Here is a 27,346-nt window from a genome sequence, read left to right on the forward strand (position 1 = left end):
ACCTTTCAGTCCAGACAAACTGTCCCTTCTGGTGCTTATCACAGATGACATTCCATTTCTTATCTCCATGCCTTCACTCATGACTAAAAGGTACTAGGTTCTCATCTCCACCTCTTGGAATCCCAAAAGTTCCCTTCAAAGATCATTTGAAATATCAGTTCCTACATGAGACACTTGTAGATTCTCCAAACTGCTACTGCCTCATTCTGGAAATTACTTTGTATTTTGTATGTATTGTCTACAGACCTATACGTGTACATCTCATTTTCCCAAATAGTTCCTTAAAGGAGATGGCTGTATTCATGTTTGTCTTAGCATGCTTGCTGAATGACTGGCCAAGAAGAAGGCTCCCATCATGATGGGTGGATTCCTACTGAATAAGTGAGATAAACTTCACTTGAACTATCATTTATTAATCATTTGCTATGTGCAAAACACTGTCCTAATCCATGGGCATATAAAGACTGAAACCAAAAATAGTTATTAGCCTGAGGTGTTTACATTCTACTAGATTCTAGTAAGCAAGAGGGGAAAGAGCACACAAATACATTTTATACATATATATGAATGTTCATTTATATACATATGTACATATTCATTCATTCATTATATAAAGTCATTTGGAAGATTAGGAAAGGCCCTGTGGAGGCAATAGAAGCTGAGCTGGGCCTTAAAGAAAGTTAGGGACTCCAAGAGACAGAGATAAGGAAGGAGAATATTCCACATATCAGGGATAGCCTAAGTAAAGGTATGGCAGTGGAATGCTGGCTATGGGACGAAGTAAGTATGGCACTTTTGCTAAAAGAGAGGCAATGTTTGCCTTTGCACCTGATCCACCCAACCAGTTATTCCAACTAGGTCATGTTGCCATGTGCCTGGAACTACTTCCTCATTTCTCCTCACCTGGACCAGATCTCTCCACATTATACATTGATCTCTACACCCAGGACATCCAGATTTCTTGGGAAAGTTAATTCAACTCCTAGAGGTGGCTACCAAAAATATAAGACTTGACTCGCGTTGAGGAGTAAAAGTCTTTTCCTATGCTGGCATACTGGTCTAGTTTAGGCCCTTTGGCCCACCTTTACCCTTGCAGAATGTGGACCCAAATGGCCAGGCTTATACCAGAGGATCGCAAATGCCTTGTCTCTCCTCTATAATGAAATTTATTAATTTGATCATTGACAACGCTATGCTAAGGTTTAGTAAAAATCCAGCAATTCAAACAATTAAAGAAGAGAATCCAGCTTTCCAGATCAGAGTCCAGAATCCAGTTTTCCAGATCAGTTCCAGACCAGAATCCAGCTTCCTCCTGATGACATCTTACCACTTCAAGAAGATAAGAGAACTCAGAGACTTTATATGAACAGTTTTGTTTTGTTATCTCCTTCTGTTATTATATACAATCCGTAACATGTACTCTCTGCAGAGGCCCTCCCTCTGCAAGACCAATGTCAAAGTGTCGCGTTCATGAGGGACTGCCCCTCTGGACAAAAGTTCTCTCTCTCCCTTTTTCTATATTGATATTAACATATTATTAGTTAGCATAGGATATTATTTTTGGCTGTTTCATTGAGCAAACTCATTCGTTTTTCAAATGAAACAAAGGAGGGAATGTGGTTTAAAAAAAGGAAGTTTTAGCTGAATCATTTGAGAGTTGAGTGCATGCTACTGAAGCAGCTTTTGAAGGACCTCCCTTTTGGGGTGGAGTCCATGACGAACTTCCGGTATGCCAGCTTAAAACTGAGGGAGGAAGGGAAGTTCTCTCTCTCTCTGGCTTTTCAGCTTAGCTGTGGCAGTGCACGCGTTTGGTGTTCGATGTTGGTTCTCAGCCTGGCGGGCAGTTTGGGATTCAGTGAGTAAGATTATTCATTTGTATTTCTACTTTCCTATTTCCCTAATTGGTATCACCTTTTGTTGTCTAATTAATGCCCAAACAATAAAAACTAATCCCTCACTGATTAAAGCTCGGAGGCTTCTTTTTCTTAGTGGTCTGGGAGATATATAAGGGAAAAGTTAAAAGGGGGAGTTTAATGCTCGTATATCCAATTTTAAATCTCACACCTCCTAGTATAGAACTTGTGAAAGGTCCTGGAAAACCTGCAAATTGTTGCAATGCTATCCAAAGAGAGAGGTCCCCTGAAAGGAAACTCCCACCTATCTTGGATGTTTCGACAATGCCCATGCCAAAGTTAAACGTAAAATACCTAATTAGCAGTCTTGCAAAGAAAAACATGTTCCAAAGAGATTTAAGTATTAGCTTTATAACCAGTTATACTAAAAGTGATAAGTTACTAGATTTAGTTCTAATTATTCTATGATTCATTATTGCTTAACATTCCATTTTCTTTGTGGAAATAAAGTATTTCTCCCATTTTTTTTAGAAAATCATCTTTGGAACTCCTGCCCTAGAGCCCCAGACCCTTTGAAAGATGACAGATTTAGTGCAACTTAGTCCACTGAGCCCACTATATCTACTAGCAGGACCCAGACCACACAGACCATACTTCACCTTTCACATCTCAATGACCCATAGGTCTAGGCCACCTTGCTATCTGCATGCCACCACATACCCACATACTCTACAATCCCCTTAACCTACTGCTTCCCCTTGCTGCTTACTACCTCTTTCTCTAGTCACAGTAATCAAATCAATAGTGTCATTCCTTCTGGAATGAGCATATCCACTGGCTGCCCTACATTTAACCCAGTACCACTCTGAATTCCCATTAGAAAATTCCCTTTCCTGGCTAATATTTCTCTATATGTGCCATCTTGCTCTTTTAGAAGGTCAACTTAAAGGCAAGAACTGTCTCCCTTATTGTAATGGTATGAGCTTAGCTCAGCACATTCACAGTAAGCATTTAATAAAAGTATTCTCATTCATTCATTCATTCAAAGTAAAATCAGTTTGAAGAGAGATGCTGGAACTGGATTATGAATGGCTTTAAAGGACAAACCAAGGAATTTTCATTTACACTAAAGGCAATAGGGAATCACTGAAGTTTCTTTAGCAGAGGAATAACAAGTTTAGATTTGTGCTTAAGGAATATCAACTTAGAAACTGAATGAAAAATGGATTGGGCAAAGAGACTGATTAGAGAGTTATTGAAATAAACCAAGTAGGAGAAATAAGGGTCTGAGCTAGTGTGACTGTGGAGTGTATGGAAAGAAAGTCAGAGATGTGAGAAACATGGAAAATGGGAACAACAAAACTGAGCACTAGGGGCAGCTAGGTGGCGCAGTGGATAAAGCACCGGCCCTGGATTCAGGAGTAGGGGAGTTCAAATCCGGCCTCAGACACTTAACACTTACTGGCTGTGTGACCCTGGGCAAGTCACTTGACCCCCATTGCCCCGCAAAAAAAACAAAAACAAAAACAAAAAAACAACAACAACAAAAAACTGAGCACTAGTAATTGGATACGTAATGGAAAAGAAGAATCAAGGAATGCTTTATGAATTTAGGTGACTAAAGCATGGTAGTCCTCTCAACAGAAAAAGGGAAGGTGAGAAGTGTGTTTAGGGGGGAAATCAATTCTATTTTGGTGTCTTAACATGTAAATTATTATCTTAAAGTCAAAGATATAGTTTTGAGTTACTCCTGTTCCAGTTACTAGAATTGCCAAATAGGAACTGTAACAACACAATATCAAATGATATTCCTCAGAGGAAGAATGACAAAATCAAGAACTGATCATCTTTAACTATGCTATTTATTTCTTTTTTTTTCTTCCTTTTTTTAGTGAGGCAATTGGGGTTAAGTGACTTGCCCAAGGTCACACAGCTAGTAAGTGTTAAGTGTCTGAGGCCAGATTTGAACTCAGGTACTCCTGACTCCAGGGCCGGTGCTCTATCCACTGCGCCACCTAGCTGCACCACTATTTATTTCTAAAAAGCCAAAACAATACCCAATGCTAGTTTTGAGTTCTATTTTGGATGGGCTGGTTTTGTGATGCATGTGGGACATCCATATGAAGATGTCCAGCACACAGCTGACTCAAGACAGAAGCGTAAGGGAGAGACACTAGCTGTATATTTCGGTAACCCTGGAGAAAACAATTTGAGTACACTGTTAACAGCACAAGTCAGATTTCAATGGCTTGAAAAATAAGTAGGAAATAAGGAAGTAGAAACATGAGCAAAGATGACATTTTCTAGGAATTAAAGGAGATTTGCATGGTCAAGAAGACTTGCATATGATAAAATCATAGCAAACTACACTACTGGAGGAAGTACCCACAAAGATGAGATCACACATATAGTGAAGTGTTAGGGCTAAAATTCTAGCTATACTGTCTAAAATATCTAATGAGTGGTCACCAATAAATTATAAGCTTTAGCAAGAGTTAGACTTTTAAGCATTTATTAAGGAGAATAATAATTTGGTAAAGAGAGAGAGAAAGGCCTACATTCATCTATCTATTAAAGGGAGAGCATATTTCTAGCTCCCTTCTCCACTGGAGTCCTCAGGAAAGAGTGAGTCAAAGTGTCAGCCTGCCCCTTCTTCCTCCCACAAGCAAACTTCCTGACGCCAAAGAAAAGACACATGGTCTTGCCTTCAGAGACCTTCACTTCATAGCGGAGCTTTTCTACAGTAAGTCTCCAGCAGGTGGCATCATTCCAATCGTTATAGTAGTCAACATGTTTGGTAGCATTTTAGTATTATTTTATTAAATTCGATTTCTTTAAAATTGACAGTCCACATATGGTATATATGAAAACTCTTAGTTAGCCACAGTATTATATTAATCAAAGCAATATATTTCCTAATCATTCTGAATAAAATGAAGTTTACTATACATAATCAAAAATGTTGATGACTAATTTTCAGTGACTCCAACTGTGTGGCATAAACGACTCAAGAAAACAACGCAAGGAAATGTTACTCATCTTGCACCTTTTTCAAAATTCTACAGACAACTTACTAAGCATTAAGTAGTTACTTCCTATCAAAATAGCAAATAGTTATATAAAAGAGTCCCTTTATCAGTCAAAGTCAGTCCAGGTGGCACAGTGGATAGAGTGCCGGACCTGGTATCAGGAAGAGTCTAAGGGAAATCAGAGTACTGATGGGTTTATATATGGGGAAGCCAATGGATATGCTCATTCCAGAAGGAATGGCACTATTCATGAGTTCAAATCCAGCCTCAGCCACTTACTAGTAGCTATTAGACCCTGGGCAAGTCACTTAACCTGTTTGCCTCAGTTTTCTCAACTGTAAAATGGGAAAATAACAGTATCCACCTCACAGGATTGTTTTAAGAATCAAATGAGATAATATTTGTAAAAGTGGTTAGCACAGGGCCTAGCACATAGTATGTGTTATACAGATCTGTATTCCCTTCCTTTTTCCATACTTTCTACATACACTGTGTATAGAGTTAAAAACATAGTATCAGTAAATTTAGGCACAGCAGTTAATCCTGACTATAAACTTAAAGTTTTTGAGTAAGGAAATCAAAGTTATAAAATATTTTACTTTGAATTGGGAAAAACCTTTCAACACAGGTAAACAATTATAAGAAGAAAGAAAAGGGGCAGCTAGGTGGTACAGTGGATAGAACATCAGCCCTGGAGTCAGGAGGACCTGAGTTCAAATCCAGCCTCAGACACTTGACACTAGCTGTGTGACCCTGGGCAAGTCACTTAACCCCAATTGCCTCACACACAAAAAAAAGGAAGAAGAAGAAGAAGAAAGAAAAATTATACAGTTGAGACTGACATTATGGTACCAGTTATATAGTTAAGAAATTTTCATTTTAAAAAAATTTCACTGATTGTAAAGATGACAGAGAATAAAAGGAGACTGGGGGTTTCAATCATGGTATCTACCTACATTCTTTTCCCATATCTCATATTTCCCTAGTTCTCTATCCTATTAGCTCAGATTTTACATATCGATTATACATAAAAAAGCTTTCCATCTATTTAAACCCAAAGTGCCTTATTACAGTGATCTCCCCAGGGAGTGTCTACGGGGTTTTTTGTCCTATTGGAATATAATTGTGCCAAACGTTACTAAGATGAGTGATTGACTTCCTCAAAGCCTAGAAATATGTACCTTAAAAAGATTTTAACTGCAATCCCATTTGTGGTCATTTTATTTGACCTATGTACAATTCAAAATAATTTTAATAAGTATAATTAGCTAGGTCATTTGTTAAAGCAGAAATTATTTTCTTTCATATAGTTAAGGATACAGAATTGAGTTACATTTTTTGACATTATAATCCCCAAATAGACACCATAACATCAGTTTACCAAGGGAAAGATGACAAAATTTGGAATTGACTCTCTTTAACTTAGATTATTTATTATGTCAAAATGACAGCCATTGTTTTTTCAATAATTTTTTAGTTTTTTTAGTCAATAAATTTTGTTTAAAAAATAATCATTGAAATAGACTGCCTGGGGGGCAACTGGGTGGTGTAGTGGATAAAGCACCGGCCCTGGATTCAGGAGGACCTGAGTTCAAATCCGGCCTCAGACACTTAACACTTACTAGCTGTGTGACCCTGGGCAAGTCACTTAACCCCAATTGCCTTACCAAAAAAAAAAAAAGAAAGAAATAGACTGCCTGGCAAATGACTAAATGATTAGCTAACAATTATTTTTTATTCCCCAATTGATAAATGGCCAAATTATATAAATAGGAAGTTTTTAGATAAAGAAATCAAAGCTATCTACAGTCATATGAAAAAATTATCTAAATCACTACTGATTGGAGAAATGCAAATTATAACAACTCTGAAATACCACCTCACATTTCTCAGATTAGCTAATATTACAGAAAAGGAAAATAATAAATGTAGGAGAGGATGTGGGAAAATTAGGATATGAATGAATTGTTGGTATAGTTATAAACTGATCCAACTATCCTGGAGAGCAATTTGGAACTATGCCCAAAGGCTATAAAACTGTGAGTACAAGGGCAGCTAGGTGGCACAGTGGATAAAGTACTGGCCCTGGATTCAGGAGGATCTGAGTTCAAAATCTGGCCTCAGACACTTGACACACTTACTAGTTATGTGAACCTGGGCAAGTCACTTAACCCTCATTGCCCCACACACAAAAAAAAATTAAAAAAATAAAATAAAACTGTGAGTACCCTTTGATCCAGCATGGAAGTGTATGGAGTGGGGGAGCTATCTGTACAAAAATAGTTAGCTCTTTTTGTAGGGGCAAAGAAATGAAAATTGAGGGAATGCCCATGAATGTCCATGAGGGAATGGCTGAACAAGCTGTGGTATATGATTGCAATGGAACATTACTAGGCTATAAGAAATGATGAGCAGATTGATTTCAGAAAACCTTGGAAAGAATTATATAATCTGATGCAAAGTGAATTGAACAGAACCAGGAGGACATTGTATACAGTAACAGCAATACCGTACAGTGATCAACTGTGAATGACTTAGCTATTCTCAGCAACAAAATGATCTAAGACAATTATAAAGGGCTCATAATGAAAAATGCTAACCACCCCCAGAGAAAGAATTGATGAAGTCTGAATGCAGATAGAAGCATGTTATTTTTCACTTTCTGGATTTTTTTTCATTTTTAAAATTTTGGTTCTGTCTTCTTTCACAACATTACTAATATGGTAATATGTTTTGCACAACTGAACATGTATAACCTATATATCAGATTGCTTACTCTTTCAAGAAGGGGAGAGGTTGGGGCAGCTAGATGGTACAGTGGATAGAGCACCGGCCCTGGAGTCAGGAGGACCTGAGTTCAAATCCAGCCTCAGACACTTAACACTTACTGGCTGTGTGACCCTGGGCAAGTCACTTAACCCCAATTGCCTCACCAAAAAAAAAAGGGGGGGGAGGCAAAAAAAGGAGATAGAAAAGTTAAAACTTAAAAATTTTTTAACAAATGTTTAAAATTGTTTTTATATATAACTGGGGAAAAATAAAATATTATTTTTAAAAGACCTTTTATTTTTAATTTTTCAAACTTCTAGGAAAAAAACTGTCTACAGTCATTGTCTTTACTTCTTCACTTCCTAAGACATAATGTATAAGCAGATCTAGGTGAATACTGGTAAATAAATTTAAATTTTAAAATACATATATATATTATATATACATACATACACACACATATACACATACTATTTCTTTGAAAAGAAAACTGACCAGTAGAAAATGTCGCTGTTCTAAATGTCCAAACACAATCTTTTAACTTCACATAGTGATGCATCCTGGAGTCTTCGCGTAGATCCCACAAAACTACTGAGCCATGGATTGTTCCAGCAAATAGCAAAATTGCTTTAAAAGGGCTAAAGCAGCAGCACATGACCTTTCAAGAAAACCCAGAAAAAAAAAAACTTCAATCACTAAACTGTTCTAAAATTACAATTACAACACAAATATAATCCTTGGGTTTTTTTGCTGAGCTGTGGAAACCCTTACATTTAGCCTCTTCCTGCTCCATTGACTTACTTGATTTCTCTTTTCCCACTCCTGCCATTTTATTTATAGTAAGTACCTGTTTTATAAAATATATTTTCAATCCTTGACAACTAATTACTAAAGAAATTATTTTTCTCCACACCCTCAGGCAGGTAGCTCAAGTTTGCAAGGAAAGGAAGAAGAGCAAAATAATTTTAAAATTTCCCTTTTCTCAACCCAGATCTTGAAAAAAGAGTAAGTCCTTCAAAACCTGCCCCTCCCCCACTTTTCTAGTCTTTGTGGGGCAATGAGGGTTATGTGACTTGCCCAGGGTCACACAGCTAGTGTTGAGTGTCTGAAGTCGAATTTGAACTCAGGTCCTCATGAATCCAGGGCTGGTGCTTTATCCACTGCACCACCTAACTGCCAACCCCTTCCATACTCTGCAAACTAGTGACATGGCCTCCTTGCTATTCTTTGCATAAGATTCTTTATCTCCTGACTCTAGACCTTTTCAATGGTTATCCCCCATTCTTGGAATGCTCTCCATCCTCATCTCTGCCTTCTGGATTTTCTGGCTTCCTTCCAGTTCTAGGTAAATTCTCACCTTCTAAAGGAAACCTTTCTGGATCCCCTTAATTCTAATTCTTAATTCTCCCCTATGTTAATTATCTCCAATTTACCTTATATGTAGCTTTTTTAATATGCAGTTGTTTATATATGGTCTCCCCTTTTAGACTGTGAGCCCACTAAGAGCAGGGACTGCCTTTTGTCTTTTTTGATATTTCCAGTATCCACTACAGTGTCTGTCTGGCACATAGTAGGTACTTAATAAATGTTTCTTGACTGACTATTGAAAAGTATGTCTTAAACTGAACTCTGAGACTCTCCAAAACAAATCTCCATCAAAAGGTAGGCAAAAGAATTCTTAAGATAATCATCTTCAAGGGAAAATCCACAGCCCTCTTAATTGTAACAGAGCAACAGTGTAACAGTTCAAACCAAATAAGAGAATACAAACATTGGCTATAAGATCATAATTTGAAAAATGTTCTTAGGCAGCTAGGTGGCGCAGTGGCTAAAGCACTGGCCCTGGATTCAGGAGGACCTGAGTTCAAATGCCACTTCAGACACTTGACACTTATCAGCTGTGTGACCCTGGGCAAGTCACTTAACCCTCATTGTCCCGCCCCCAAAAGAAAAAAAAAAATGTTCTTCTCAAGCTCAAAGCTTAAACCTTCCAAATAATCTTCCTTGACCATAGGAACTGCCTTCAAACAATCACAATCACTTCTTCCCATAGGTTTTCCTGAGTCAAACCTCTGAGCCAGGGGGAGCATCATTCTACTTCGTTAATAAGATGATATGGGGCAGCTAGGTGGTGCAGTGGATAAAGCGCTGACCCTGGATTCAGGAGGACCTGAGTTCAAATTCAGCCTCAGACACTTGACACTTACTAGCTGTGTGACCCTGGGCAAGTCACTTAACCCTCACTGCCCCGCCCCCCCAAAAAATAATAATAAATAAAAACAAAAACAAAAACAAAAAAGATGATGAAGCAGACCACCAGTGGGACATTGAAAACTACCTTTTATATCTTAGTGTCTAACAAAAAGGAATACAAACTTTTTCTCACCCTTTCTTGCTCCCTTTTAAAAATGTTATCTGATGCTCTTTATTCCCATCATTTTTTCTTTCTTTTCTGCTTCCCTTTCTTATCAATCCACATCCAAGTCAATGAATTACAAAGCCCTCCATCCCATCCTTTTGGCCAATAAGTATATAATTCACAGACTGAAAAGATCAACTGTAACTGTACCTTTGATTCACAGATTAAAACTTTCTGAGGGCTGGAAGGCTGCCAAATATCCCATACACAGAGAATAAATCTTTTATCCAGTATATCAGAAAATGGCTTTTCTGGTAACTCATGAACAGAAACTAAAGTCTGTCTCTGGATCTGAGAAACATGTAAAGAGGATACTTTTCGATCTAGGGAAGAAATGAAGAAAAAAGTTCATTTAAATGAAAAGCAAGTTACTGAAATAAAATCCCAATTAAATCAAAGCTAACTTAAAATACTGAAACAATGAAAAATTCAGTGGTTATGATGTAATTGTGTCTGTTGAGTAAACCAGTATGGGTTTTTTCTACTATGTTCAATCCAAATCAATTCAACAAACATCTTATTAAGCCATTTACTATACACAAGGTACTGTGATAGGCACTAAAAAAACAAACCAAAATAATCCTTGTGCACAAGGTACTTACGTTCAAATAGGTTCAATCATGAAATAAAACTTTTGATAAGTGACTGTATCCACTATTCAACAGACCTATCGTTTCAGTTGGCCTGAAATCTTTGTTCAAAAATAGAAACTTCATTAGTTATAAATTGTTCCGGGTCAGCAAGTTTCTGACACTGCTCTGAATTATCTCTATGACAATGGGCAATTCATTTCACGCTCAGGTCTCAGTTCCCTAATCTGTAAAATGGGAGTTTTGTTTCAGATGATTCTCAATCTAATAATTCTACAAACTTCCCTTTGGAATTAGGGTTTCCTTAAAGCATTTTTTCTCTTTATGAAAATCAGTTCTCTATAATAATAAAAATTATATAATTCACATTTACATTTTGCATCATGTCTTAACTGCTTAATAAATGTTTTATCTAATCTAATTAAAAGAACACTTTAAAATTTGCAAAGCACTTTACACTTGAATATCATATTGTTATCAATAAGTTTTACATATTTTGTTATGGTAATTTGGTACACTGTTGCCAAATTATAGCAGTTGTGGTATGTGATAGGTCTAGGTTTCACAAATATATAGAAGTCTATAGAAAATCAATGCTTCAACATTACCATAAGGATAAAGACCTTCAAAAAACTTAAGCACTCTGATAGATGCAATTACCCACCATGATTCCAGAGGATGGAGGGTGAAACATGCCATTTTACCTCCTGACACTGAGGTGATGGATTCAAAATGCTGAATTTTTAGAAACAGACAAGGAGGGGTATTCGTTTTTGCTTGACCATTCATGTTTGCTAAAAAGGGCTTTGTTCTTACTTTAAATTGGGGCTGGGGAGGGGAGGGAGAGAAAATAAATACTTGTTAATTTAAAATGGAAAAAATTAAAAGAGGGTAATTTTTACAACTAAAAAAAGAAATGTTAAAAAAGAAAGAAAGAAAAAGAAAATCAATGCTTCAAAGACTTTCAGGTGATTCTGAAGCTTAATGCCATGCTGGTGACCAATTCTGTCTCCAAAGGGACATTCTTGATTCAGAGAATCATAAAATCTTAAGTGATATAAAAGACCTTAGAGATGATCTACCCCAACTTCCTACTGAATGCTTGCCTCTATATCTTTCCTAAGAGGTAGGTCTTTGCTTGAAAATGACTGGCTTTAGGTGAATTGTCACCTTACTTCCAGAACAGCTATGATTGTTCAGAAAATTCCTCCTCAAACTGAGAAAAAAAAATCTACCTTTCATCAGCTGCTATGACTTCTACCTTCTGCCTATCCGGGATAAACTGAATCCCTCTTTCCACATAACAGTCTCAAATACTTGAATCTAGTTATCAAATGTGGTCCACTCCCCAGCCTCTGGTGCCCCTCAAATCGTCTGCTCTCTAAAGTCAATGTCCTCAGTTCCTGAACCATTCATCACTACTGACTGATCATATCAATTAAGGTTTTTAGATGAAGAATAGACATTACAGTCTTACTTTGTAGGAATGGCAGGTTAGTGTTCATCTGGGCGCAGCTTTCACTGATATTAAGGGCATTTTCTTGAGACCTGATATTCCAACTGGGTTCTGTTGCAGCACGGTCTTCCTCAAGTAACACAGCAATCACCTGCCAACATAAAGAGTTATGCTTTCAATATGGATTTTCACATTTATTTCAAAATTATTTTGCTTTTCTCCCCCTAGAAAATTTGCCAGCCATAATCATATTTCAACAGTTAAATCAGTACAATAGTTTGAAAAGTTCATTTTCTGCTTTTTCTGGAGAGTATCTGAAGTTGATTTCAAATGACTGCAATATTCTAACAACCTCTATGGGCTATTTAAATTGTTCTTTTACAGGAGAATTTGATGTAATTAGTGCAGAATTTGCTTTGCCCCATTCTAATGTACTTGACTTGTACTGTCATATATTATTATGGTGATCAGCATAGGTGGCTTATCTCCCTACTTTACAGTTAGTTCTGTAAGGGCAGGAATCATCTTACCCCAAATGAATATTGTCCCCAATGTCTAACACAGAACTCTGCATGTAGTACATAGCCAACATTTGTTGAGCTTTATTGAAATGCTAAAAACAACATTTCTAGTCTGAAAAAGCTGGAGAGGAAACAAGGTCTGTTCTGTGAAGATGAAAAGAAATGTGCCATGCACCATCTGTAATTCATACCTGAATGTGGCAAGTGTTATATTTTCACATCAATGTTTTAGAGATATTCAATCATGCACAGCCATCATTTAAAGAGAAAAATTGAGATGTGGCAATAAGATATTAACCAGGGGTCATTCCACAACAGAACAGTTGCCTCCATGATCATATGCCCTGAGAAAGGGTCATTTCCTCTTCGGACCTCCCAGAACACTTAAATTGTTCTACTCCTGAACATTTATCATGTATTGTAGTTTTAGAGCATGTATCTTATTCTCCTGCTAGTCTATAAGCTTCTGTGATTAGTGACTACATCTTCTTTATCTAATCTTTTCAAGAACATACAACAAAGTCCTCCTTTGAAGAAAGAGTAAATTAGACTATCAGCTAAGCTCCATGTAGTTAGATACCATTTCTTAATTTGTATCTTTACTATTCCCTAAAATGGTGGTCAAAACACAGTAGACATTTAACAACTCTCAGTATCCTAGGCAACTCTCTAAGACCATAAGTTGCAGAACAGTTGCTTGTTTACACTGTTAAGAGGAGTTTCCTCACTGAGTGTTCATTCAGTGAGTCATGTTCAACTCTTTGTGACCCCATGGACCACAGCACACCAGGCCCTTCTATCCTCCACTATCTCCCAAAGTTTGTCCAGGCTCACGTTCATTGCTTCCATAACACCATCTGTCCATCTCATCTGCTGCTGTCCCCTTCTCCTTTTCCCTTCAATTTTTCCCAACACCAGGATCTTTTCCAACGAATCACTATATAGCCAAAGTATTTAAACTTCAGCTTTGGTATCTGTCCTTCCAATGAGTAGTCTGAATTGATTTAAGTATTGACTGATTTCATCCCCTTACTGTCCAAGGGATTCTCAGAAGTCTTCTCCAGCACCACAATTCGAAAGCAGCACTCAGCTTTCTTTGTAGTCCAACTCTCACAGCCATACATTACTACTGGAAAAACCATAGCTTTTCCTATCTGGACCTTTGACAACAAGGTAATGTCTCCGTTTTTCAGTATACTATCCAGATTTGCCATCACAATGGCTGCAGTGGCCATCTGCAATGATTTTTGACCCCAAGAATATAAAACCTGACAGTCTGTATTTCTATTCCCTCTGTTTGCCAGTAAGTGATGGGGCCACTTGCTGTGATCTTAGTTTTTTCGATATTAAGCTTCAAGCCAACTTTTACACTTTCTTCTTTCATTCTCATGAAAAGGTTTCTTAATTCTTCACTTTCTGCCATCAAAATGGTATCATCTGCATCATGGAAATTGCTGATATTTCTCAAGGCAACCTTAATTCTAGCTTTTGATTTATCCAGCCTGGAATTTTGTGTTCTGCATATAAAGTAAAAGAATAAGGTGACATTTATACAGCTTTATTGTATGCCTTTCCCAATCTTAAATTAATCAGCTGTTCCAGATTTACTTCTTTTTTTTTGTTTGGGTTTTTTTTTTGGGGGGGGGGGCAATGGGGGTTAAGCGACTTGCCCAGGGTCACACAGCTAGTAAGTGTCAAGTGTCTGAGACCGGATTTGAACTCAGGTACTCCTGAATCCAGGGCCGGCACTTTATCCACTGCGCCACCTAGCCGCCCCCCAGATTTACTTCTAACTATTGCTTCTGGCCCTGCATACAGGTTCCTCAAGAGACAAGTAAAATGATCAAGTACTCCCCATTTCTTTGAAGACTTGCTATATTTTCTTGTGATTTACACAATCAATCAAAGGCTTTAGTGTAGTCAATGAAACAGAAATAGAGGTTTTTTTCTGGAATTCCTTTGCATTCTCCATAATCCAGCAAATGTTGGCAATTTGATCTCTGGTTCCTCTGCCTCTTTCGAAAACCAGCCTACACTTCTGGAAAATTCTTAGTATACATATTGCTGTAATCTAGCTTGCAGAATCTTAAGAATAATCTTGCCTGCACATGAAATGAGTGCAGTTGTTTGGTAATTTGAACATTCTTTGGCATTGCCCTTTTTTAGGATTGGAATATAAACTGATCTTTTCTGATCCAGTGGCCACTGTTGTGTTTTCCAAATTTGCTGATATATTGAGTCCACCACTTTAAAAGCATTATCTTTTAAAATTTTAAATAGCAATGCTTTCTAAGGTCCACTTGACTTCATTCTCCAGGATGTCTGGCTTTAGATCAATAACCACACCATCATGGTTATCAGTAATATGAAGATCTTTCTTGTATAGTTCTTCTGTATATTCTTGCCACCTCTTCTTTTTTAATATAATTTATTATTTTTCCCAATTATATATAAAGATCCTTTTTAAACATTCATTTTTCTTTTTTTTTCTTTTTTTTGGTGAGGCAATTGGGGTTAAGTGACTTGCCCAAGGTCACACAGCTAGTAAGTGTTAAGTGTCTGAGGCCGGATTTGAACTCAGGTCCTCCTGACTCCAGGGCCGGTGCTCTATCCACTGCACCACCTAGCTGCCCCTTAAACATTCATTTTAAAAAAATTTTTGAGTTCAAAATTCTCACTCCTCTCCTCCCACCCTGAGATGGTAAGCAATTTGATGTGGGTTATACATGTACAGTCATGCAAAACATCTTTCCATATTAGTCATAGTATGAAAAAAAATCACAAGCCAAAAGAAAAAAAAAAGTGAGAAAAATTAAGAAAGTTAAAAATATTATGCTTCTATCTGCATTCAGGCTTCAACAGTTCTTTCTCTGGATGAGTACAGCATGTCTCATCATGAATCCTCTGGAATTTGTCATTTCTTCTTAATCTCTTCTGCTTCGGTTAAGTCCCTAGCATATTTGTCTTTTATCATGCCCATATATCTGAATGAAACTTTCCCTTGATATCTCTAATTTTCTTTTCTTTTCTTTTCTTTTTTTTTTGGTGGGGCAATGAGGGTTAAGTGACTTGCCCAGGGTCACACAGCTAGTAAGTGTCAAGTATCTGAGGCCGGCTTTGAACTCAGGTCCTCCTGAATCCAGGGCAGGTGCTTTAACCACTGCGCTACCTAGCTGCCTAGCTCTAATTTTCTTGAAGAGATCTCTTTCCCATTCCATTGTTTTCTTCTATTTGTTTGCATTGCTCATTTAAGAAAATCTTTTTATCTCTCCTTTCTATTATCTGGAATTCTTCTGCATTCCACTGAGCATGTCTTTCCCTTTCTCCTTTCTCCTTTCCCTTTCTTTTCCTTCTTCCTCAGCTAACTGTAAAGCCTCATTAGACAGCCATTTTGCTTTTTTTTGCTTTTTTTCTTTTGGAATGTTTCTTATGACATAAATAAAATCCATTATGAATAAGAAGTGGAAGTGATGAATAGATTTAAGGGACTGAATCTGGTAGAGAGCATGCCTGAAGACCTATGGACAGAAGTTAGCAATATTATACAGGATAAAGCAACAAAAAATATTTCAAAGAAGAAGATTCAAGAAATGGAATCAGTGTCAGATTTTATATTCTTGGGGTCAAAGACCATTGCAGATAGCAACTGCAGCCAAGAAATTAAAAGACACTTGCTCCTTGGAAGGAAAGCTATGGCAAACCTAGACAGTATACTAAAAATCAGAGACATCACCTTGCTGACAAAGGTACAGAAAGTAAAAGCTATGGTTTTTCCAGGAGTAATATATGGCTGTGAAAATTGGACTAAAGGAAAGCTGAGCGCTGCAGAATAGATGCTTTCAAATTGTGGTGCTAGAGAAGACTTCCCAGAGTCCCTTGGACAGCAAGGAGATGAAATGCTATTTACTGGAAGGTCAGATACTGAAGCTGAAGCTTAAATACTTTGGTCACATGAGAAGATGGGACTCATGGGAAAAGACTCTGATGTTGGGGAAAATTGAAGGCAAAGGAGAAGGGGACGATAGAGGATGAGGTGGACAGATGGTGTCATGAAAGCAATGAATGTGAGCTTGGACAGACTTTGGGAGATAGCAGAGTACAGAAAGGTCCATGGGGTCATGAAAGAGTAAGACATAACTGAACAACAACAACATACAATCTGATGGTTTTCCCCATTTTTTTTCCAATTTAAGTATGAATTTTGCAATAAGAAGCTCATGATCTAAACCACAATAAGGTCCAGGTTTTGTTTGAACTGACCATACAGAGCTTCTCCACCTTTCACTGCATGGCATGTAATCAGTTTAATTTTGATATTGACCATCTGGTGATATCCATGTGTAGAATTGTCTTTTGGGTTGTTAAAAAATTGTATTTTCTACGACCAGCCAGTTACATTGATAAAAATCTGTTAGTCTCTACCCTACTCCAAGGCCAAACTTGTCTGTAATTCCAATTATTTTTTGATTTCTTACTTTAGCATTCCCATCCTCTATGATGAATGAAACATCTTTGTTTAAATGTTATTTCTAGAAGACATTGTAGGTCTTCATGGAACTGGTCAACTTTGGCCTCTTTGGCATAGTTGGAACATAGACTTGCATTACTGTGATGCTGAACAGTTTGCCTTGGATTCAAACAGATACTATGCCTCACTGAGTAGTGCCCTCTAAAAATTTTATCAAAGGTAGAAAGAGATAAGGTAGATGGGCAGAGTGGAAACAGATTATGAAGGTCTTGAAAGCTGAACACAACATTGAAGTGGTAGATAATGGGGCCCTACTATAGATTCTGGTGCTACAAAGTATCATAATGAAGGCAATTTGCTTTACCTCTGTACCATAAGAATCTTTGGGCCTTTCCAACTTGCAGATGAAACCTCCTATATGTGTTGTCTCTCCCATTAGCATGTTAGCTACTGGACAGGAGGGACTGCCTGGCTTTCCCTATTGTATCCCCAGTGCTTTGCATATGGTAAGAGTGTAATTGGGGCAGCTAGGTGGCACAGTGGATAGAGCACCAGCCCTGGAGTCAGGAGGACCTGAGTTCAAATCCGGCCTCAGACACTTAACACTTACTAGCTGTGTGACCCTGGGCAAGTCACTTAACCCCAATTGCCTCACTAAAAAATAAAAATAAAAATAAAAAAGAGTGTAATTAAGTTTATTTCATTCATTCAATGCTTTAGGAATATTAGTCCAGCAACAATATGCAGAATGGATTAGGAAACATCAGAATTTTTTAAAAATCAGAATCAAAAAGTCCTGTTAGAAGACTGATTCAATAATTTAGTTGAGAAATGGTAAGTGGAAAGGAAAGGATAACTCTGAGAGACATCGGGAAAAAATAAATGACAGGATTTAGTGACAGAACGGGTGGAGGAGGTAAAGAACAAAGACGTGAGACCAAATACTCCATCTCCAACATGACTTATCATGGTGGGGTTTTTTTTGTTTGTTTGTTTGTTTGGGTTTTTTTTTAGTGAGGCAATTGGGGTTAAGTGACTTGCCCAGGGTCACACAGCTAGGAAGTGTTAAGTGTCTGAGGCTGGATTTGAACTCAGGTCCTCCTGACTCCAGGGCCGGTGCTCTATCCACTGCGCCATCTAGCTGCCCCACTTATCATGTTTTTACCTTGTCACCTATACCTTTCTCCTTCCATATCCAACTATAACCCATTTAACCTCTTCTGCTCATCCAAACCTCAATTTCATTCTCTCTCTGACCTCCCCAAGAAGATCAACAGGACCTGGTATAACCAAAAACCATATATCCATATATGTAAATGTTCAAAATGAATAAACAATAAAATCCTTTATGACAATGGTGCTAAATCATGGAACTAAGCATGTTCTGTTAGTGGTTGCCTTATTTTGCGTGGTTTGATTTGATGGACAATTTCACCATAGTTTTTCCAAGTTCCCATAATGATAAAGTATAAAATAAATATTACTGTGTTGTTTTTGTTTCATTGCCATGTTTATTTGCTACAAATGATGCAGTATGCTATATGTGTGCCTAACATTTTTGTCTATATTAACTTCAGAATATACAAAACAAATAACCATAGATTGTGTCTTTGCCAATTTACTTTTTTGTAAACAACATACCAAATGTAGAGAGTAAGTTGAAATGTCATGCATACATAAATATTTAATATATACTACTCTGATCATCATTTTTATTATCTTAGGCAACATAGATAGCCCAGTTATTTAACCTCTCCCTATACATTATATGTATAAGCATTTGTAGAACATTGACTATACCTGACAAGCAGCCCGGAGAAAATTAGCTAACCTTGGTGTGTCAATCTTTGTTACATATGTACCATCAGACATATCTCTGCTGTTTTTAGTACCTGAAAAAAGATATTAGGTTATACAGCATAATGTACCACAAAACGATAAGAAGAGAATCTGTAAGAGGCATATTGTAATTTCAAGATGTTAGTAACTAAAATTTCCAGCTCAAAGGTGTATAAAATTTTGGACAAGGGGCAGCTAGGTGGCACAGTGGATAGAGCACCAGCCCTGGAGTCAGGAGGACCTGAATTCAAATCCGGCCTCAGACACTTAACACTTACTAGCTGTGTGACCCTGGGCAAGTCGCTTAACCCCAATTGCCTCACTTAAAAAAAAAAAAAATTTTGGACAGCTTGGTATATAGTGCCATGGATAGAATGCTGGGCCTGGAGTCAAGAAGACTCATCTTCCCTAGTTCAAATATGACCTCAGACACCTACTACCTGTGTGACCCTGGGCAAGTTACTTAACCCTGTTTGCCTCAGTTTCCTCATCTGTCAAGCGAACTAGAGAAAGAATGGCAAAACACTCCAGTACTTTTAACAAGAAAACCCAAATTGGGTCATGAAGAATCAGATGCAACTTAAAACTACTGAACAACAATGACAACAAAGTAACTAAGAAGCTGTCAGGAAATAGGTTATAAATTTCTAAATCCCCTAATAACATACCATGCATATTTTCCCTAAGTTTCTGCAGATGTAGTTTTTTAACCAAACCTGTGATTTCAGTGGTATAGGGAACTCGCATGAGGAAACTCCTTCATCAATGCAGATCAGCAGTCCTACCTCTGAGGTAACTAAATTGCTCAAGGTCACAAAGCCAAGAGATCTCAGTTGCGGGACTTGAACATCAGTCTTCCTAACTTTGATGCTGGTTGTCTATCCACTACCCAATGCTGCCTCTCTATACAGATACCCCATGCTCATTCTTGCATACATGCCTTTACAATGAGTATCATCATCATCATTGTTCACCCAGGTCCTACTCTATTATCCCATACAGAGATAAGGTAATGCTATGGTTGGCATGGCAGACTATGCATCTGACATATGATGGTCCATCTAGCTAAATTAAAAGAAGCTCATGACCAGAAGGTTAATGGGGGGAACTTGTTTGGCCACAGGAACTCGTTACTATGGCACAGAGAGGTTGTGATATATACCAGTAAATGGAATATAAACATATGTATCAAATTACAGATCCTTGAAGTACTGGAGTATAATAAGAATCATAATATAGATGGCATTCATACTTCACAGCTTACCAAGTCCATTATCTTTTTGGGGGGTGGGGCAGGACAACGAGGGTTAAGTGACTTGCCCAGGGTCACACAGCTAGTAAGTGTCAATTGTCTGAGGCCCGATTTTACCTCAGGTCCTCCAGAATCCAGGGCTGGCGCTTTATCCATTGCACCACCTAACTGCCCCCTCAAAGTCCATTATCTTATCTGATCACCAAACAAGACTTCTGTGAGTTAATGAAGGTATGATTCACCCATTGGTACAGTAAAGGAATTAAGAGAAAGAAAAGTGAAATGACTTATCTGTCATTCACACCTAGATCTCCTGATTCCAAATTACGTGCTATTTTGTATGACTGAAAATTTAATTTTTGTAAATTTAATTCTATTTTAAATGTACTAAGGAAGCTAAATATTTAAATGTCACCTTTATAGATTCCTTTCATAAAATGAAGTTACTACTAATTTATCTAGTTTATAAATTCACATGTTTATATATTAGCTCTCTGAAAGTAGGGCTCATCTTTACAAAGGAGGATAGTAATAATTCCCTTCCCTCATAGGGATATGTTGAAGAATTAACAGTGAGTGAGCAATTTCAGTTATAATTACATAACAAAGATCAGCACCTAGTATAATGCCAGGACCCTATGAGCCTTTAATGGATACCAATTGATCTTATTTTAAAATAACATTGAAAATGAAATAATTGACTCAAAGGAGTATAAATGTACCCAGTTTATGACCAGGCTGTGTTCCAAAAGCTAATTTTTAAGCTGGCTTGTGGAAGACAACATGACAGAGCGTGAAGAGCCCTGAGCTATTTTAGTTTCAGTCCCTTGACACACTAGCTATATGACCTTGAACAGGTCACAATTTCTCAGTCTCAAAATCTCCATCGACAAAATGGATATAATACCTTGTCTGTTACTTTATAAGAGTCTGTAAGGATTAAATGAGATAACATATGGCCAAGTTCTTTTAAAAGTCATGGAAATTTAAGACAAGCATCTATAGTCATTCAAACAAGAAATTAATGATTTTTTCATACCCTCCCACTCCTATGCCTTCTATACATGATAGACTCCCAAAAATTTGCATTCTATGGGATTCCATTTTTAACGTATTAGGGGAAGTATTTACTAAGTTTATAATCCCCTCTCTCCTTTGTTACCTCTTGAATCCCTATCCAAGGTAAATTCCCCCTTTGTCCACGAAGCAGGCTCTGATGCACCTGGAGGATAACCACCTCCCCCATCAGACTGCATATTAGCACTTTGTTTTACAACTACTGCACTTATCTTTTAATGCTGTATATTTCAGGAATGTAATTTTGTGTCACCCCCAATTCCAGACAGTCTGTAAGGTCCATGAAAGCAAGGACTATGTCTGACCTAAATACTGAGTCTTCTCCAGCTGCTAGTAGGGTGCTCTGAACTTCAGGAATCTATCAATGTGCATGCTTTCTTTCAATGCACGTCACAGCCCCGATGCTGCTTGGTAGATGGTGTTGTGGAGTTGCCATAGCTAAAAAATTCATTATCCTGTAGCCAATTTGGGGGTGAGCATCTCCAGACTAAGCTAAGGCAGTTCTCAGACATATATTCTGTCATAGAACCCATGCTTTGAAGCCTCTTCCGGTCTCCATATTTGACAATGCTTAACAATACAGAAGATGCTTAACAAATGTTTGTGGCAGGAAAGGAGGGAACTTTGACTACACTTTCCCACAGAAACAATGTTATAAATAATAAGTCCCAGGGAAACTCACCAAAGTCTATGTAACTTACATTTATATTAATTCTTCAAGGATCTGCAATTTCATCAGCCTGGGTCCTCCCAACCTCTCCTGTAGTCTTAGCAGCTATTCAAGAGCTGCTATTGCCAAAAAATGTATGACTGTCTCTCTAAACTTAACTAGGCCAGTCTTCAGCACACATGTGGTCTATTATCCAGCTCACACCTGAAGCCTCTGCAGATTGTTAGCAGCTGACAAGATTTTTTTCTCAGGTGCTTTCTAGAACACAGGGTCACCTATCTACACACCATAAATAGGTATGAGACAGATTTGAGCAGAAAATTCAGCTCATATACCTAAAATAGTACTAAACAGTAGCTCTGATCCCAGAGCGCTATTAAATCCCCTTAGCCTTAAATCCATCAGGAAGAGCTTAAGGAGTCCTTTTGACAGCCCCAAAGGGGGTCCTAGGGTGACTATAAGCATCTATGTAGAACTGATATATACCTCCTGGAAGGCCTACACTCTACCTCTGTTTTTTAAAAAATCATTTATTTAGATTATCTGGCTTGAACAACCACCCAGTACATGAAATCCTTTTTACATAAGCGCTGAACATGTAGATCCCAAAATGTCTAAATGGGCATATATTAATTTTTTTAAATATTATTCTCCAGATAAAAAGTCAACCCTGTGACTCTTTATTCAATACAAGTTTATTATATGTACATATAATATACTTGTTATATACATGTTATATGTACATGTAATATACCCCCATCTCCATGAAGGATCATGCCTGAAATTGAGAGGGCCACAGAAAGGACTCATACGTGAAAAGATTATTTATTACAAATACACAGTAATACAGTGGTAGACCATATTTTGAATGGCCATGTATGCATTACTTAATTATAGTAATGAAAAAATAGAATAAAAATTTTTAAATTTAAAAAATAAAAACTATAGTAATGATATTCTATTAAATTTAAGATTTCAAAGTTAAAATGAATGTACTGAAATAGAAGTATGATTTATTCCTTTAAATAAATAAACTATTTTCCATACCAGCAGTATAAGAACTATCTGAAGACATACATTAAAGGGGAAAAAAGGCACATTAGAAAAATAAAATATAATGGACCTCAAGGCTTTTACATAATTAAACAATGACTTACCTCCGGATACAATGGTACTTTCACCAGGATGCTGGGTCCATACTTCATGGGTTTCAATTTCATCAGTCTGAACATCTCTTTCGACATTATCTTCATTATATTGAACATATGCCTTAAGTACAAAGATATGCCACAATTATGATTTTAAAGATCATGATGATTCCTTATATTTGACATGATTAGTGTGGATTCTCCTCCTAGACGCATACATGGCCCTACACACCTCAACAGATTACTGTCTTGAAAAACATCCATGGCCTGGTTTTCAATGTTCCAGTGATGAATCTTCCTAAACTTAACTAGGTTGGTCTTCAAATAAAAGACAAAGAGATCCATTTTAAAAGCCTTTACAATAAAGTAGGAGTGGCCAGAGATTCTGCTATACTGGCTTGGTTTTCAAAGACCCAGGGTAAGATGCTCATTTGGAACAGTCTCAAGGCCTGTCACCATCCTAGGTGCCCTTCTTTTGAACAATTCATTTTTCTCTAATTATACTTCTAGATAATCAATTTTTTTTCCTAAAATGTGGCAACAAATCAGAATGCGAAACCCTATATGTAATCTGGCCAGGAGAGAGTAAAATGGTATTGTTGCATACACAGTCTGGGACACTGTGCCTCTTTTAATGTAGTGTAAACATTGTCTTGGCTACCATAACATTCTGATGACTCATAGTCAATATGTAATCTATTAAAACTCCTAGATATTTTTTCAGAAACACTGCTCCCTAAGGCACACCTGATTCATTCTTTATTTGTGAAGTTGATTTTTAGACCACAACTATATGACCTCATATTTATCTCTATCAAATTTCAGCCAATAATATTAGGGCAGATAAAGGAATCAGAGTCCCTGGGGTCATTTCCACAACAAAATAAGGCATCTAAAGAGGACTTTAGTGGAGGGGGCTGATTTCTCCAAAACTGATACATAGTGCTTCCTATAGTGCATAAGAAGCTAGTTTTTTTTTTTTAAGCAGTATAGATATAGATACAGATATACATACCCTTACACGTGTGTATATGATATGCGTCTAGTCAACATACCTACTAATCATGACAGGAAAAGAAATCTAGGTAAAGTTCTCATATGCCTTACACATCTGAAAATCTTGTTTTACTCAATTATCAGTGACATTAAACGAGGCTGTTTTATAGATGTAAAGTAAAAATTGTATTCTCAAAACTATCTAGAACTTGTATGCATCACTGCTTTAGCACCTGTTTTACCTAAATCAAAATGTGTAATTTTTTTGTTATTCTATAAGTATGTCCCTTAACAAAGCTATCATTTTAGAGTTTATAAAAGCAAGATTCAAATTAAGGTTAACAAAAAAAGGAGTAAGAAGGCTAAATAATAATTTATTTTCTCAAGATCAAACACTGGGATAATAATTGTCAAGGTGTTACACTTCATAAACTCATTTCAATTCAGTCTGGTAAACAAGCAAGATTTTATTTTTGTAGCATGGGTGCTTTGCGCAGAGTAGACACATATTTAATGATGATTAAATGACAGTCACTGACCAAAATCCTACCCTGATGCTTCACAGTGGTTGAAGGCAATTAACTGGCTTCTCAAATGCTACAGTAGGGAAGCAGAAAATCTGTCAGATCCTAACAAGCAACGAAAGCCCCACTGTGTTCCCTGAAATGGATGGACATAAAGCATATTTCACCCAAAGACTCAGCTGATTCAAATGTTCCTAATCAGAAGGCCAGCTACCAGACATAGCAGCTCACAAAAAAAAACACCTAAAAGGCGTGTTTGGGGAACAAAACACATCAGTTGAGGAAGTACCCACATGGATGAAATCATAGTCTTTTCTTTTTTTTTTGTGGGGCAATGGGGGTTACGTGACTTGCCTAGGGTCACACAGCTAGTAAGTGTCAAGTGTCTGAGGCAGGATTTGAACTCAGGTCCTCCTGAATCCAGAGCCAGTGCTTTATCCACTATGCCACCTAGCTGCCCCATCGTAGCTCTTTTAAAGTTAAAATATATACTAGAGACTGACACAAGAGAAAGAGAAGCCATGATTCTTGCCCTCAAAACATATAATCTTTGGGCAGCTAGGTGGAACAGTGGATAAAGCACCGGCCCTGGATTCAGGAGGACCTGAGTTCGAATCTAGCCTCAGACACTTCTCACTTACTAGCTGTGTGATCCTGGGCAAGTCATTTAACCCTCATTGCCCCACAAAAAAAGAAAAAGAAAAAGCATTGAGGAGATGAGAAATACACACATGAGGTAACTGAGGAATTAGGAGACTAATTAGAGATAGAAGGCAGTAGCAAACAATGCAGTGTTAGAGAAACACTACCTCTGAAAGAGTGATAAGGGAACTATCAGGGTATGTCATCCATGGAGGTGGTAGAATTTAAAGGACAGAGAGAACTGAGACAGGTCAAAAGGAAAGGCAAGACATCGGAAGGAGAGTGGAATGAACATGTCACGTTTGGAGTACAGTGAAGAAACTGGTCTGCCTCTAGCTAAGGATAGTGCTAAGTAGTGGGAGATGTGGTGAGACAGGTAGAGTGAGCCCTTGAATTATAGATGCCCTTGAATTATATTTAGTACACAGTTATTAAGTATAAAGCATTTTGAGATCCCAATTTCCCTATTTCTGCTTTTCTGGTCTGCCATAATGAGGTAAATTTATTTTTAATGTACCTTTTATTTTAATTTTGCCTTTTAATTTCATAAGCCATTCTTTTTTTTTTTTTTTAGTGAGGCAATTGGGGTTAAGTGACTTGCCCAGGGTCACACAGCTAGTAAGTGTTAAGTGTTTGAAGCCGGATTTGAACTCAGGTACTCCTGACTCCAGGGCTGGTGCTCTATCCACTGCGCCACCTAGCTGCCCCACCATTCATTTTTACAAAAATATTCATAGAAAGGCATGTTATGGTAGCAAAGAACTGGTAACAACAAAGGGAGTATTTTTTCAGCTTCATTACCCTGATTGAGGAATGGAAAAATAAATTGTGGCATAGGAATGTAGCCAATATTATTATAAACTAAGAAATGACAAATATGAAGAATTAAGAGAAACACAAAAGATATGTATGAAATGATACAGGTTTAAAAAAAAAAGCCATAGATATGACTCCAAGAATACTCCCTCCTCATTCACAGCTCACAGAATCCTACCCATGCTTCACATGCAGCTCAAGCACCACTTTTTTATTTCATGTTTATATTCTATTTCTATATAAATGTGGGTATGTATATATACATACATACATATACATATATATAAACACACACACATATATACATATGTTCTGTATATATTGTAATAGGTCCATGTCATCTCCTTAAGAGCAAGGATTGTTTCTTTCTTTTAGTCTTTGAATCCAAGGTGCCTACCTAGCACAGTGCCTGATATGGTGCTTAATCAATACCTGTTGACTGATAGTTTGGTTCCCTGAATGACTGAGAAGAACACTAAGAGGAAGGGGAATTCAAAGTAAATGTAAAAAACACTATGCGTCCCAAAGAAGAGGCCATGAAACAAGCTTTACTCATCTAAGCAAAAGAAAGGAAGGAAGGAAGGAAGGAAGGAAAGAAAGAAAGAAAGAAAGAAAGAGAGAGAGAGAAAAAAAACAGGAGCAGAATGTTGTAGGTATTATCAGACATGATTAATTAGGGGTAGTTTTTAATGAACTCTTCCTTTGTTACAATGAAAAAAAGGAAAGATAGAGAAGACTCATCCAGAAATTACTGTAAAATTCAGAAATAAAAGGTATGAATAAAGTCTTTTTTTAATTGTGCACTCACCTGCTTAGTATTTCTTTTACCAAAGTTTCTTATGTACATATCATACTCATTTACTGGTGGCAAATCCAAGAGAGAAAAACTAAATGAAAAATCCAAGTCAATCAGTCGAAGTAACTTTGCACTACGTGACCTTTAAAAGGAATTAGACAACAGAACACAAAATTAAGAAGCATGGTATAAGTATTCACAATCCTTTAATATTTCTATACCTCAACTATTAAAAGACAAAGAATTACCCTAATATCTCAAATGCTGCCCTGCAGCATTTTATTCACCTCTTATCACCTCCCTACTGAATTGTCCACAGCAGCTATTCCAAATCTTTTCCCATACTTCTCAATCCCATCCATACCTCTCTTATTCTCAAGAGATAAGCTAATTCTTTACTGAGAAGACAAGAACATCTGGAGAGAATTTTCTAAATTTCTTCCATTTTTGTCTAAAAAATTCTGTGGGGGCAGCTAGGTGG

General features: G+C 37.3%; 1 protein-coding gene across 1 annotated transcript in view; it reads right to left on the reverse strand.

The window, feature by feature from the left end:
- Positions 1–27,346, reverse strand: part of DYNC2I1 (dynein 2 intermediate chain 1) — a 94,791-nt gene that overhangs the window by 28,803 nt on the left and 38,642 nt on the right. Inside the window, 6 exon segments of the mRNA XM_043969350.1 lie at positions 8,147–8,309; positions 10,221–10,393; positions 12,138–12,267; positions 18,906–18,997; positions 23,101–23,212; positions 26,878–27,007. Of these exon segments, the coding sequence (XP_043825285.1) occupies positions 8,147–8,309; positions 10,221–10,393; positions 12,138–12,267; positions 18,906–18,997; positions 23,101–23,212; positions 26,878–27,007 (800 nt within the window).

Source organism: Dromiciops gliroides, chromosome 5, assembly GCF_019393635.1.
Source record: "Dromiciops gliroides isolate mDroGli1 chromosome 5, mDroGli1.pri, whole genome shotgun sequence".
Lineage (NCBI taxonomy): Eukaryota > Metazoa > Chordata > Mammalia > Microbiotheria > Microbiotheriidae > Dromiciops > Dromiciops gliroides.